Here is a 14814-nt window from a genome sequence, read left to right on the forward strand (position 1 = left end):
TGTGGCTGCGGTCCGGCAGGCCGTTGCCGCGCGGAATTTTTGGACAGTGTCAGTTTATCGGAGCCCTGCGCGATGTCGGGGCCAGCCCCGCACAACTCCATACGGCTCCGGCGATCGAAGTGGGACCGGTCCCGCGAGGCCGTATGGCTCAAGCGACCAAGTTAGGTTGCTTGAGCCGTATGTTACTTGCCGCATGCATTCGCATGATCGTGGGACAGGCCCTTAACTTATATTAAGTGGAACATTTAAATATTTTTAAATGCAGCAACGAAGTAATATATTGGAGGAATGGAACTGATCCTCAGGGAGCAGTTTTTATCTAAAGCCTGTGTTATATTCGTCATGGTTAAATTTGAGGCAATATTCTCAATGAAGCAATAGACTTGTTATAAATAAAAACAGAAAATGGAAAATCAGCAGGGAAGGCAACATCTGTGAAGAAAGAAAAAATATTTTAAGTTGATGGACTTACAAAAAATTTGAGAAAAGTTTGAAATCAAAAATAGTTGAGGTTAGAATCATGGCAATAAACAGGTTAAGGTAGCCTTCTTTGCTGCAAACCACATTACTTATTTGGCATTATTTACAAATTTACTAACCAGGTTAACTATTTTGAAATCCAAGTAAACAAAGTTGACAGAGATGACAACCCAAGTCTCTCTACGGTGCACTACTCCAATCACAGGCCTCCAATCTAATAAACACCCTTCTACCCTCTAACTCCTTCCTCCAGCCAATTTTGTATTCAGCGGTTATCTCACCCTGGATCCCATGCAGGGCTGCCAACATTGGGTGAGAGTTGAGAGTGCGAAATTGCGAGGAAGTGCAGCGACCAAGCCCGAGAGAGCATAGCAACTTGGAGGGGGGGGGGGGGGGGGTGAAGGTGTGGGAGGGGGTGAGGCTGTGGGAGGGGGGAACATTTGCATTTTTCAGCTTGAAATTGTACAATCTGGTGCATACTGTTGCGAGTCTTTTAACTAACACTTGAATGCAACATTTATGCTTTAAATTGGATTAGGTATTTATTTATTTATTTATTTGTTTATTTGTTCCGAACAAGTAGACATAAATAGGAATAAATAACAACAACAAAATCGAAATAGTCAAACAATTGGACATTCCAGGCAATATTTGCAAAGCAGTGAAAAGCATAAAGCAAAATTTAAATGTCCAACACTTTTTCTTTACAAGCTCGAAAAGGAGTGAGAAGAATAACTTATTTAATCTCACCCCTTCTCCCTAAACCCTTCTTCCATATTTAATAATTAATTAATTAATAATTATAATACCCCAGACAATTTTTAGAGATGCATACAAACATATATATACATACAACTGATATACACATACAAGTAATATGTATGAAGTAACCAAAAAACATAAATAAATAATAAATAAAATAATAAATAAACATGAACCCTTGTTTGTCAACCATCCCCTTCATCCCTGTACCTTGTGAAAAAAGGTATGTTTGGACATTTTTGTATGTCATTTTGAACTGGTTCATGTTTGGACATTGCTTTAACTCCACATTCAAACTGTTCCACAATCCTACTCCTCAGACCGAAATACAAAAAGTTTTCCTGGTCATGCGGACTCTTTGTACCTTAAAATTAAATATTCTTCTTAAATTATAACCCCCCACTCGCTCATTGAATAATTTTTGTATATTTCCAGGTAAGTTTTTATTTTTGGCCCTAAACATTATCTGTGCTGTTTTAAATGCAACCAAATCGGCTAATTTTAATAATTTTGACTGTAAGAATAATGGATTAATGTGATCCAGATAGATAGATAGATAGATAGATAGATAGATAGCCTTTTATTGTCATTCAGACCGAAGTCTGAACGAAATTGCAGCAGTCATACATATAATACAATACAATAAAACAACAATAAACACATATTAACATCCACCACAGTGAGTCCACCCAGCATCTCCTCACTGTGATGGAGGCAAAAGTCTTAGATCTGCAGTCTCTTCCCTCCTCTTCTCCCTCTGCGCTGGGGCGATACCTGACATTGTGAATAATACGTATTGCTCTTTTTTGCAGAATAGTTAATGAATGTAGCGAACTTTTATAGTTATTGCCCCAGACTCTGCACAGTAATTTAAATAGGGTAAGATTAGTGAACAGTAGAGAATGCGGAGTGATTTGTGATCCAGAACCTGCTTAACTTTGTGTAATACAGAAATGCTTTTTGACAGTTTGGATTGTACATGTTTAATGTGTGATTTCCAGCTGATTCTATCATCCATTATAACCCCAATAAATTTATTTTCATGAACTCGTTCAATTTCAACCCCATTTATCTTTATATTTGCTTGTGTATTTGTTCTGCAATTACCAAATAACATTATTTTGGTTTTGCTCAAGTTTAATGATATTTTGTTCCTGTCAAACCATGTTTTCAGTTTGCCCATTTCTTTTGTTATTTTGTCCAGTAGTTGTTTTAAATTCTCCCCAGAACAAAAAATATTTGTGTCGTCTGCAAACAAGACCAGTCTCAAGGCATTGGACACATTACAAATGTCGTTTATATACATGATGAATAGTTTTGGACCCAACACTGACCCCTGGGGGACACCACAAGCAATGTCCAAACATGTAGAACTGTAGCTTCCCAGCTTCACAAACTGTTGCCTGTTACTTAAATAGCTTTTTATCCAATCCAGTACTAGACCTCTGATGCCATACCTTTCTAATTTTTTTAATAAAATATCATGATTGATCGTATCAAATGCTTTCTTTATATCAATAAATATCCCAGCTGCATATAGTTTATTGTCAATAGCGTTTGTGATGTCTTCAATTGATTCTATTATTGCAAGTGATGTTACATAGAAACATAGAGATTAGGTGCAGGAGTAGGCCATTCGGCCCTTCGAGCCTGCACCGCCATTCAATATGATCATGGCTGATCATCCAACTCAGTATCCCGTACCTGCCTTCTCTCCATACCCTCTGATCCCCTTAGCCACAAGGGCCACATCTAACTCCCTCTTAAATATAGCCAATGAACTGGCCTCGACTACCCTCTGTGGCAGAGAGTTCCAGAGATTCACCACTCTCTGTGTGAAAAAAGTTCTTCTCATCTCGGTTTTAAAGGATTTCCCCCTTATCCTTAAGCTGTGACCCCTTGTCCTGGACTTCCCCAACATCGGGAGCAATCTTCCTGCATCTAGCCTGTCCAACCCCTTAAGAATTTTGTAAGTTTCTATAAGATCCCCTCTCAATCTCCTAAATTCTAGAGAGTATAAACCAAGTCTATCCAGTCTTTCTTCATAAGACAGTCCTGACATCCCAGGAATCAGTCTGGTGAACCTTCTCTGCACTCCCTCTATGGCAATAATGTCCTTCCTCAGATTTGGAGACCAAAACTGTACGCAATACTCCAGGTGTGGTCTCACCAAGACCCTGTACAACTGCAGTAGAACCTCCCTGCTCCTATACTCAAATCCTTTTGCTATGAAAGCTAACATACCATTCGCTTTCTTCACTGCCTGCTGCACCTGCATGCCCACTTTCAATGACTGGTGTACCATGACACCCAGGTCTCGCTGCATCTCCCCTTTTCCTAGTCGGCCACCATTTAGATAATAGTCTGCTTTCCTGTTTTTGCCACCAAAATGGATAACCTCACATTTATCCACATTATACTGCATCTGCCAAACATTTGCCCACTCACCCAGCCTATCCAAGTCACCTTGCAGTCTCCTAGCATCCTCCTCACAGCTAACACTGCCCCCCAGCTTAGTGTCATCCGCAAACTTGGAGATATTGCCTTCAATTCCCTCATCCAGATCATTAATATATATTGTAAATAGCTGGGGTCCCAGCACTGAGCCTTGCGGTACCCCACTAGTCACTGCCTGCCATTGTGAAAAGGACCCGTTTACTCCTACTCTTTGCTTCCTGTTTGCCAGCCAGCTCTCTATCCACATCAATACTGAACCCCCAATGCCGTGTGCTTTAAGTTTGTGTACTAATCTCTTATGTGGGACCTTGTCGAAAGCCTTCTGGAAGTCCAGATACACCACATCCACTGGTTCTCCCCTATCCACGCTACTAGTTACATCCTCGAAAAATTCTATAAGATTCGTCAGACATGATTTACCTTTTGTAAATCCATGCTGACTTTGTCCAATGATTTCACCACTTTCCAAATGTGCTGCTATCCCATCTTTAATAACTGACACTAGCAGTTTCCCCACTACCGATGTTAGACTAACTGGTCTGTAATTCCCCGTTTTCTCTCTCCCTCCCTTCTTAAAAAGTGGGGTTACGTTTGCTACCCGCCAATCCTCAGGAACTACTCCAGAATCTAAAGAGTTTTGAAAGATTATTACTAATGCATCCACTATTTCTGGAGCTACTTCCTTAAGTACTCTGGGATGCAGCCTATCTGGCCCTGGGGATTTATCGGCCTTTAATCCATTCAATTTACCCAACACCACTTCCCGGCTAACCTGGATTTCACTCAATTCCTCCAACTCCTTTGACCCACGGTCCCCTGCTATTTCCGGCAGATTATTTATGTCTTCCTTAGTGAAGACGGAACCAAAGTAGTTATTCAATTGGTCCGCCATATCCTTGTTCCCCATGATCAACTCACCTGTTTCTGACTGCAAGGGACCTACATTTGTTTTAACTGTTCTCACTGTCTCCCACCTTCTCTCTTCCAGTACCTTAGGTGTAACAATCGTACTGTAGGACTTGTCGAGGAACGACTCCGTTTCTCGGACGAACCGGAGGTCATCCACTTGCTTCTCAAGTTCCCCAACACGGCCCTTCAGGAGCTCTACCTGGATGCACTTCTCGCATTTGTAGCAGCCAGAGGCACTAGCGGTGTCCTTGACCTCCCACATACTGCAAGCATCGCACTGAATCAGCTTGCCTGACATTTCCTTCTTTCGTCTCCGAAGACTCTCGAGCCAAAGACTCACACTTTACTCACAGGGCACTTCCCTCACAAGGCCGCTCACTCACTGCCGCTCGCTAAGAGCAGTCTTGCTTAAATTGACTGATAAATTGCCTGATTTACCAATTTACAAACCAAATTCCTACAGCAGTTCTGAGTCAAGTCTGCCTGTCCTTGGCCTTTACTTTAACTGTTTTCACTTCTCTCCTCCCACTTGGGCTAGAGCCAATCAGTTGTATGTCTTGCAAAGCTCCTGCTGCTGTTGTTGCTCCCAAAGCTACAGCAGTTCTGAGTCAAGTCTGCCTGTCCTTGGCCTTTACTTTAACTGTTTCACTTCTCTCCTCCCACTTGGGCTAGAGCCAATCAGATCATGTTGATCTGTTTGATCTGAATCCATATTGACTTTCAGTGATTAGTTTATGCTTTTCTACAAATATGTCTAGTATAGAAAATTGTTGAACATTTTTTCTAGTATTTTGGAGAATTGAGGGAGTAAAGAAACAGGTCTGTAGTTTGTGAAATGATGCTTGTTCCCAGTTTTGTATATTGGTATGACTTTTGCTATTTTCATTTTGATTGGAAAAGTACCGGTTTGGAAAGATAAATTACAGATGAATGTTAGAGGTTTGGAAATCGCCTCAATGACCATCTTAACTAACGACATGTCAATGTCGTTGAAATCAGTAGACATTTTGTTTTTATATGTTTTAACAATGTCCAACAGTTCTTTTTCATCTACTGCCATAAGAAACATAGAGCAGGGATTTCTCTCCAATAAATTCTCAGGGGTTTCTCCAGATGTCCCTGGATCAGGGATTTGTTTAGCCAGGTCTGGTCCAACATTTACAAAAAAATTATTAAAGCTATTAGCTACATCCTCCATATTATAATTTTCATTGTCCTTATCAATAAAATACTTCGGGTAGTTTGTTTTTCCCGGGCCATTTCTGATAATACTATTAAGTATACTCCATATTCTTTTTATGTTGTTTTTGTTATCATCTAATATTTTCTTATAATAATCTTTCTTGCTTGTTCTTATAATATAAGTTAACTTATTTTTATAATTTTTATATTTATTTTCTGCATCTTTAGTTCTCTGTCTTATGAAATCTCTGTATAGTGCATTTTTTTTTGTTGCAAGCATTTTGTAATCCCTTTGTAATCCATGGACATTTAGTATTTATTGGTTTTCTGTTATATTCTTTGATTGGACAGTTTCAAATCTCGGTCTGTGGTGCTGCAAGGCAGCAACTCTACCGTGCCACCCCACGTTTGACGGCCCTGCTTTAAACCAATGCCCTCTAGTTCTTGAATCACATATCCCGGGAAAAAGACTATGCATTCACCTTATATATTCCCCTCATGGTTTTTACTCACCTCTAAAACAATTTTTGCTTTAATTTGAATTTCCAGCAGCTGAGTGTCAATTGGAATTATTAGCACTGCAGAATTTGCCATTTTTAATATTGTGCGATGGGCTTAAGCCAATCAAATTGTTCGTTATTTACGGGCAACCCGCTGACAGAAAGCTATTCTCATTGGTGAGTGTGGAGGAGTGTGGAAGCCTTGGGCGAATTGAATTTTTCGTGACCTTCTTAATTAAAAAAAAAAATTGAGCGTGAGAAATACTGTGGTTAGCATGAGAGCGTGAGAATCGGGTGCAATGCGTGATTCTCACGCTCAATGCGTGAGAGTTGGCAGCCCTGTGCCATGTGATACAACTTTCTGGACTAGCCTACCATGCTGACAAAGGCCTTGCTATAAACCAAGTTTACTTCCCTGCCCTCATTAATCCTCTTGGGGTGGGAGATTGCAACCTTCACCCTGTTTCAACAAATGCAATCAACCTGTCGTGCACAATCAAATAAGATCAAATAGAACGTTGTCCTACAACTTTAGGCTGTGCATGCCATATGCACGAAGAAGATTAATCCTCTTGGTGACCTCGTTTTAAAAAAACACATACATTTATAAGACATGATTTCCCGTGCACAAAGTTGTGCTGACTTTCGTTAAACAGTCCTTGCCTATCCAAATGCTGGTAGATTGGAATACCATGTATTAAATTGTCTACCACTCACTGGCCTGAGAAATTCTCTGGTTTGTTCTTGCAACCCATTCTTAAATCAACATACAACATTAGCCACCCTCCAGTCTTTCCCATGGTTAAAGAAAATGCAATCCATCTGACTGGGCCCTAGCAATTTCTTCCCAAAGTTCCCATGATGTCCAAGGACAGTTGCAGAGAACTTTAGAGAGAAGAAAGAGAATGTCTGAGACAGGGTCAAGGCAGATACTGAATGAAAGTTTGCAATGATGTCATTGACTGATTGAAGGTTTGCAAGTTTGTTAATCATTGCTGATCTGTTTGGAGGAGTGAATGAAAACAGGAAGATAGAGAAAAACAAATCTAGAACCCAGAGATAAAATACTACAGTTATTGGAACTCTGAAGTAAAACCAAATGCAATACATGGCAGTTGAAGATGCATCTGTGAAGAGAACAAAAAATAGGTATTTTAAAGAGGAATGCTAAAAGGTTTAATCAGAATTAGCCTGTTTGTAAAATCCACAAGGCTGGTTATTTGAAATTGATTAATTAATTCATTGTTAAGTGCCAGTTATTGTATTGTGCCAGATTGTAAGGTGAGATGTTGTTCCCTGAGCAAGATAGATGCTGGCCTTTGTCAGGGTGGTGCAAGGTCATAGATGGAGATCGAAGGATCGAAGGGACGAGGAAATGGAGAATTCAAGTGACCATTCTGGCCAACCCTGAAAAAAGATCATGGTTAAAATGTACCGTTTGTCCTGATCAGCAAATCATCAAATACTGTTTGTACAGATGCAGCCTGATCAGCAAATCCAGTATTGAGGCTATATTCTGCACTCTGTATCTTCCCCCTTTGCTCTATCTATTGTATTTGAGTATTACTTAGTTGTATTTGTGTATAGCATATCCGATCAGATGGGATAGCATGCAAACACAAAGGCTTTCACTGTATCCGAGTACACGTGATAATAATAAACCCACATCTCAACCTTTATTTCAAGCAACTACAGTGTATTTCAGTTTTAGATTTCTATTTACATTTCTCCTAGGTAGATGCACTGCATTTAATAAATCGTCATCACCTTCTCTCAGCTGGCATCACCTAGCAATGTTACAAAATTTTGAGATTTAAAAAATCAAGTCTGCAATTTATCCCATCAGATAAAGCATAAAAAGAAGTTTAATTTGACACCTAATTCACTTTCATATCTCAAGTATTTAAAAAGTTATGGCCATTTTCATACTCGGAAATTAGCATCTTGTTCCCTATTGATTTTCTATGGACATAACAAAAAAGCTGTGATCGTGGACAGTCAAAAGCCCATAACCTTCTTAAAAATTAAGAGAACTGAATGAAATTTTCAGTTATCATAGATTGAACCATTCTGAAACAAATATAAAATAATCTTACTTGGAGGACCTGAAATTAAAGCATATAATTAGTTAGTTACCCAATTGTAGCTAATTTCAAACTTCAATTACTAGATCTAAACATCTATCCATTTCTTAATAAATGATTAACATTTTTAAATAGCCCAAGTGTCCAAATAATATTCACAAATAATTCACAATAAAACATGATTTTTAAATCTCATTTACATTAATTTATAGGCCAAATGGAAGGAATTTAGTGTTTAATTGCTGTAAATTAAAGTCCATTTAAATCAGCTTTCTAGTGGGATTCTGTGAACGCGCTGGTTTAGAACGTTCACATTGCGGTAGATTTGTGCCCTCAAATGCCCAGAAAAATACTGCGGGATATAATGGGCCCAAAATTAGCTACTCGCAACATTAAACTTTGTATAAAGAGATCTTAAGAAGCCCTTTTTAATGTAAAAATAAACAGCCTACCTTCTATTGTCCCCTGTATGAGATCCGGCCTGTTGCCGGCCGTCGGAGGTTTAGAGGATAATTTTTAAACTACTATAACAATTAGATAAAGCCCTTAAAACTAATAATAGCTAAAGCGACAGAATCTTCCAGCGATTTTTCGTTAATAATTAACTAGGCTGAACATCCTCGATTTGAACAGCCTAGGGAAAATCGCGTTTTAAACCCGCCCCCCTCTAAACGGCGCCAAAATCGCGCACACGGGCTGGGACAGATTTTCAGCGATGCTTCAGGTACGCTTTGCAACATACCTACATCACCATCATTTGTCTTTCTGTTTCTCTTGGTTTTCACCCTATCACAAATTAGCCCTTTGTTCTCTGTACTTTCCTCATGTTCATGTGATTGTAGCAGAATTAGGCCATTTGGCCCATCTCGTCCCCCTTGAACGCATTCTCTTGCCTTCGCCCCATAACCTCTGACACCTGTACTAATCAAGAATCTATCTATCTCTGCCTTGGCCTCCACAGCCTTCCGCGGAAACAAATTCCTTGCCTGCTGCTTCAAACATGTTTGTATTTTAACTAGAGACACAAAAGATTGGAACCTGTAGCAATAAATAAAGTTGCTTTTGAACTCAGTGGGTCAAGTGGCACCTGTCTCAACCTAAAACATGGATTATCCATTTCCCCACAGATGCTGCCCGACTCAATCTTCCAGCAGCTCTACTTTTTTGTTTTGTCTTGTGGCATCAGCTGATAGTCAGACCACTTACGGTCGAACCCTCATCAATGTTTATGAGGGCTGTCACGTGACATCATGGGTTAAGGGGAGTGTCCTGCTACATAAGCAGATCTCACCTGGAGATCATTTGTTTTACAGGTAGCTGAGCTCGAGGCAACACCCTCGCTCAGCAGCAGCAGCAGCAACAGCAGCAGCAATGACTTAGTATGTTAGAGGACCAAACTTGCATGTACACCAACCATGTAACGGTATGAATAAAGTAACTGTTTGTTCACCACGTTTGGTACTGCTACATTGGTGACCCGCGATCCAAATTGGGATTTTGGTTTTCTCCCGACGCACGCAGCCTCGGGAGACCTGATGTCTGCAGCCGACAGCCCAGCCCTGCTGAACGACGTTGCCGCCAACCCGGCCCTACCGTAATGTATACCGCCGACGACTGCCTCAACGCGCTCCTGTGACAGGTCTCAGCAGCCGCGGGCCGCCCGTGTCGATGGGTGCGGTCCAGGCCTTGTTTGACGGCCGTCAATCTCTCCTGCATGACCCGCCCGGAGCCGACCACCGGAGCTGAGAGGCCGCGGCTCCCTCACTAGCTGTTGCACACCGGAGCTGAGAAACCGCGGCTGCCGTCGCTCCCCCACCAGCTGCTGCAGGAGCTGCGAGTTTAGCAGCCCCCCGCCCCGAGCCTCACCCTCGCTCATTACCCCGCCGGCCGCTGCTCAAGGCCTAGCCTCCCGATCTAGCGGACCTACCTGGGGGGCGGCTGCCCGAAGATGTCCTTCTGCTCCTCGCCAGCGCGTATTTCGACGATCCCTGGCCGCAAACTGCCCGTCCGGTCGGGCTATGGTCGGCCCAGCAGCGGGGTGGTGCCTTGGCCGGTCGTGAGTCGGCGGTCCCGCGACGGATTTCCCGGCAGCTTCCAGTCTCCGCCGAGGGGTGGCAGCTGCATCCCAGAATCACCTTGGTTGGCCACCAGTAAAGGCCCCCCCAATCGGCAGCCAAAATAGGCGCCGCGGCCTGCTACCACATGGTCGCTCGACCTGCTCTGACCGCTGTCAACAGAGTCACCTCAGGCCGGATAGTGTCACTGCAGCCTGACCGCCGCCAACAGTGCCACCTACCGGCCAGATGCCGTCTCTGCAGCCTGACCACCGGCAACAGCACCATTTCAGGTCGGATGGTGTCACTGCAACCTCTAGTTTTCCAGCTTTCAGCATAGCTTCACATCAGACACTGGACAATTTGAACTTACAGTTTCCTACCACTTTGGACTTGTTTGCTCACTGTAGTTTTTTTGTTTCTTTTCACTTTTTTACACTGTAATGACCTCGTCGGATTTAGCTATTAGTTTATTCTTTGTTCCTTGGTTTGCATTGTTGCCGACGTCTCCCAGCCGTTGCTGGGTGCCGAATTTCTCGGGACACAATCCCCTGCTGGTCAATGAGATGTGACTGCGTCTCGTCCATCCTGCGGCTTTTGCATTGGTCTTCTTCCACCCCTCGGCATACGACCAGGATGGCCCACAGCTGGAGTATCGACTGCGCCCGCGCGCTCCACCATCCCAACCCACGGCCGGGGTGCCCCCGACCCACAGCAGAAGCTCGACTATGCTTGCACACCTTCTTCGTGAAGGTTGGCGCGTTCTATTCCTTTTCGCATGTGCATTTACGAGTTTTGGCTGCCGCGATTCGTTGGCCTGCTCGTTTTCCTTCCTCCGGTTCTTGAGGGGAGGGTCCTGTGGCGTCAGCTGATAGTCAGACCACTTACGGTCGAACCCTTGTCAGTGGCTACGAGGGCTGTCACATGACGTCATGGGTTAAGGGGAGTCTCCTGCTACATATGCAGATCTCTACCTGGAGATCATCTGTTTTACAGGTAGCTGAGCTTGAGGCAACACCCTCGCTCAGCAGCAGCAGCAGCAGCAGCAGCAGCAGCAGCAGCAGCAGCAATGACTTGGTATGTTAGAGGACCAAGCTTGCATGTACACCAACCATGTAACGTATGAATAAATCAACTGTTTGTTCACCACGTTTGGTGCCGCTACAGTCTTAAAAATGTTCTCAATACTAGTAAATAGCCAGAAGTGTAATTGTTTTTCTCTCTCAAAAATCCCACACGAGAAATTGAGAAGATACAGAGAAGATCTTGGTTATCGGGACAGGTTGAGGGAGTGGGGAATTATAGGGCAGCTACAGTGTAACGTGGATAAATGTGAGGCTATTCCCTTCAACTATGTTCCGATACCAGAGCGTTGGCCCAGGAGACCTTCAGGTGAATTAAATACTTTCCTAAATCCTGGTCCCCATGTTGCATTAAACTTACATCCCTCCCCCTCACCCCAACTTACCCCCAAATTTGCAATCCCACAAACTCCTCAAAGCCAATCTCCTGGTCTCTATTCACTCATCAGCCCTATCCATACCACTGCCGCTCTGATAACATCACTCAGCCTCGACTCTACATGTGCAATGAAAACTTTCCTTTCCCTGTTCCTCCACTCCACCCACATGTAGGTTGAAGTCCCTTTCCCTCACAATTCTTTGGTACACCCTTGCCTCCCCCCTCCAAAATACATATACAATCACACACATGCTGGTGAAATCCCGCTCCTTTCTCTTCACCAACCCCCACCATTTCACAAAGCACAATGCCAACCTGCTTAACAACGCAACTTTGATGGGACAATGACTTTTGTCCTGTTGCGTCTACATCAGGCTAGCACACCCATTAAGAGTAGGCTATAATGACTGAGCAATCCTGGTTTAAGTATCAATGGTAGATTGTTATTTTGCAAGGTATAGTATATTGGGGTTAAGTCAACTGCAGGACATCATTAAAGAAGAGACTAAAGCAACTTATTTTGTTTATATCTGTCAGTCACAATCCCTGCCTGCAGATTGCTGACAGAAGCACAGATAAGTCTAACGAAAAGTTTTGAAATTAAATGCGGGTACAGATTGGCGGACAGAAAGAAACACATGTAATCCTACCCCTTACAATTGAATATTAATTTATAAATCCACCAGACATAATGTAAATGTCATCAGTTCATCATAATTAATCTAAGAGTTGGATGTGCTCCTCTACTATAATGTTCAAGATATAAACTATGCAAACTTGCGTTACTGCGACAAAGTAAACGCTAAAGTTTGAAGTTAGGGAAAGATAACAAGTTATATTTAACAGCACCATGCTACAGTGGTGATACAATTAATACTTCTTGAAAGTTACACCTGGTAACACCACAGCGTGTTACAGACTGCAATGTTCTGTAACATCAGTCCTTGCAATTTTGATGGTTAAACAGATTACAGCATTGATTCAATTGCAGCTGGATCTCAGGTCTTCAGGAAACTGCAGCATAACAGGAATGGGGGATGCTTAGCACAGTGCTTGCTTACAAGAATGTTTTCAGGAGCATGTGATTCCATGGGGGTTGATTCACCCCTGGGGATATGTGGCGTCTGTGGAAAGACACAGCATGGAGAGGCCAAGGGCACATCCGATAGAGGAGGAACAAACTAGAAGAAGTCACCCCAAGAACCCTCTCACTCACCTACCAGCTGCTGGTTTCAGACCAATACTGGAACAGGCCTAGGAGCCGGTGCACAGACTACCCTCTCCATCAATGATGCTGCATTAAATCAGCAAGATTACTGGATGGGGGGGGGGGGGGAAGAAAATAATGAGATAAGTCACAAAATAAAAGTTATCATGCCTAGGGCCAGATCTGGGGATGATTGAAAGGAGGTGACTGCCCCCTTGCTGCCTCCGTTTCCTCCTCCCCCTCTTCAGCTATTGTTGCATCACAAAGCTCCTCACTCTGTGTTGAAGTTGGATCCCAAGTGAACTGGTTTAGAAGGTCTTAACCCACTTCTTACGAATACTGTTGGGAGATTTAACTCGATGTAATTAGGTGACGGTCAATTTACCTACGTTAAAATTAGTCTAATTAGTTACTAATTTTAATTTTAAAACCCTCACGCACCACTGCACTTTGTATGCTCAAGTTGGATGGTTTGCCCTGTCCACCCGCAGACTCCATCATTGGCATATCCTTATTTATACGACTATCCTCGGTGTTCTTCCTTCATACCTGCAGAAGTATGTAATTCGAAAAAGCACAGGAACTTATCAGCTCCGCTCTGAGGACTTGTTCTTACTAACTGTACCTAAAGTCCGTACTGAACTGGGGAAAAGGGCATTTAGTTATGCTGCTCCCTTCGCATGGAACCAGCTGCAGAATGAACTGAAACTTAAGGAGCTGGTTTTATAAACAGATTTAAATCCCCTCTTAATGATGTTGAAGCGGGCTCTTCTGTCTGTACATGCTTTGTTTGATGATGTTCTGACTGTGACTCTATTTATATGTTCTCTGTTGTTTTTAAATTATTGTCTGTAACTGTGGAACTGTGCTGCTGCCTGTCTTGGCCAGGACTCTCTTGTAAAAGAGATTTTTAATCTCAATGAGACTTCTCCTGGTTAAATAGAGGTTAAATAAAATAAAAAGTCACAGAGTTGAACATAAGAGGAAAATTGAGAAAATCCTGAAAAATAAAAAAATGTAAAACTCAGGGAGAAGCAATGCCTACTGCAATTTTTTTTAGATATTGATGTCAACAGATTATATTTAGTAAAAGGCTGACAATCTTTTCAGTTTAACCGAGTGCGACATTCATTATGTCATTAGGAACAAGATTCAATGCAAGGACTGTGAAAGCTGCAAGTTTGAGTGCTTTAATCCATGGTGGATAGTAGCTGAAGACTCACCTACGGTCATTTCTTCGCCTCCGGAATAATTTTTTGGTCTGTGCAACTTCAGCTTCATTAGATAATGGCTGATAGACCTGGAAGAAATGAACAGGGTGCTTGTTAAAGAATTGTTCTTGGAGTGTAAACATAATGCAAATGGTTGAAAGCTAGCTGATGCTGAGCCAAGATACTCTAGTATTTCTCAAACGCTCTGACATCCTGGGGCAGGGTCTTCGGCATGTAGCAACCCTGCAGAACCATATAGCATGATCTTTACAAACAAGGCTAGGCAGGTGTGCCACAGGTAAGCCAATACAAAACTCAGTTCACCTTTACTATCACCCCTCTCAAACCCTACACACACGCTGAACTCAAAGTTAATATGTTCTAGGAGCAGAATTAGGCCGTTTGGCCCATCAAGTCTACTCCGCCACTCAATCATGGCTGATCTATCTTTCGCTCTCAACTCCATTCTCATGCCTTCTCCCCGACACCCATACTAATCAATAGTAC

General features: G+C 42.5%; 1 protein-coding gene across 7 annotated transcripts in view; it reads right to left on the reverse strand.

The window, feature by feature from the left end:
* ctif (cap binding complex dependent translation initiation factor) overlaps positions 1-14814 on the reverse strand; it is a 183994-nt gene that overhangs the window by 45419 nt on the left and 123761 nt on the right. For all 7 annotated transcript variants that reach the window (XM_033033774.1, XM_033033767.1, XM_033033784.1 and 4 more), the window contains one exon: positions 14320-14396. In XM_033033774.1, the coding sequence (XP_032889665.1) occupies positions 14320-14396 (77 nt within the window). The remainder of the gene's footprint in view (positions 1-14319; positions 14397-14814) is intronic.

Source organism: Amblyraja radiata, chromosome 1, assembly GCF_010909765.2.
Source record: "Amblyraja radiata isolate CabotCenter1 chromosome 1, sAmbRad1.1.pri, whole genome shotgun sequence".
In the NCBI taxonomy this organism is placed as follows: domain Eukaryota; kingdom Metazoa; phylum Chordata; class Chondrichthyes; order Rajiformes; family Rajidae; genus Amblyraja; species Amblyraja radiata.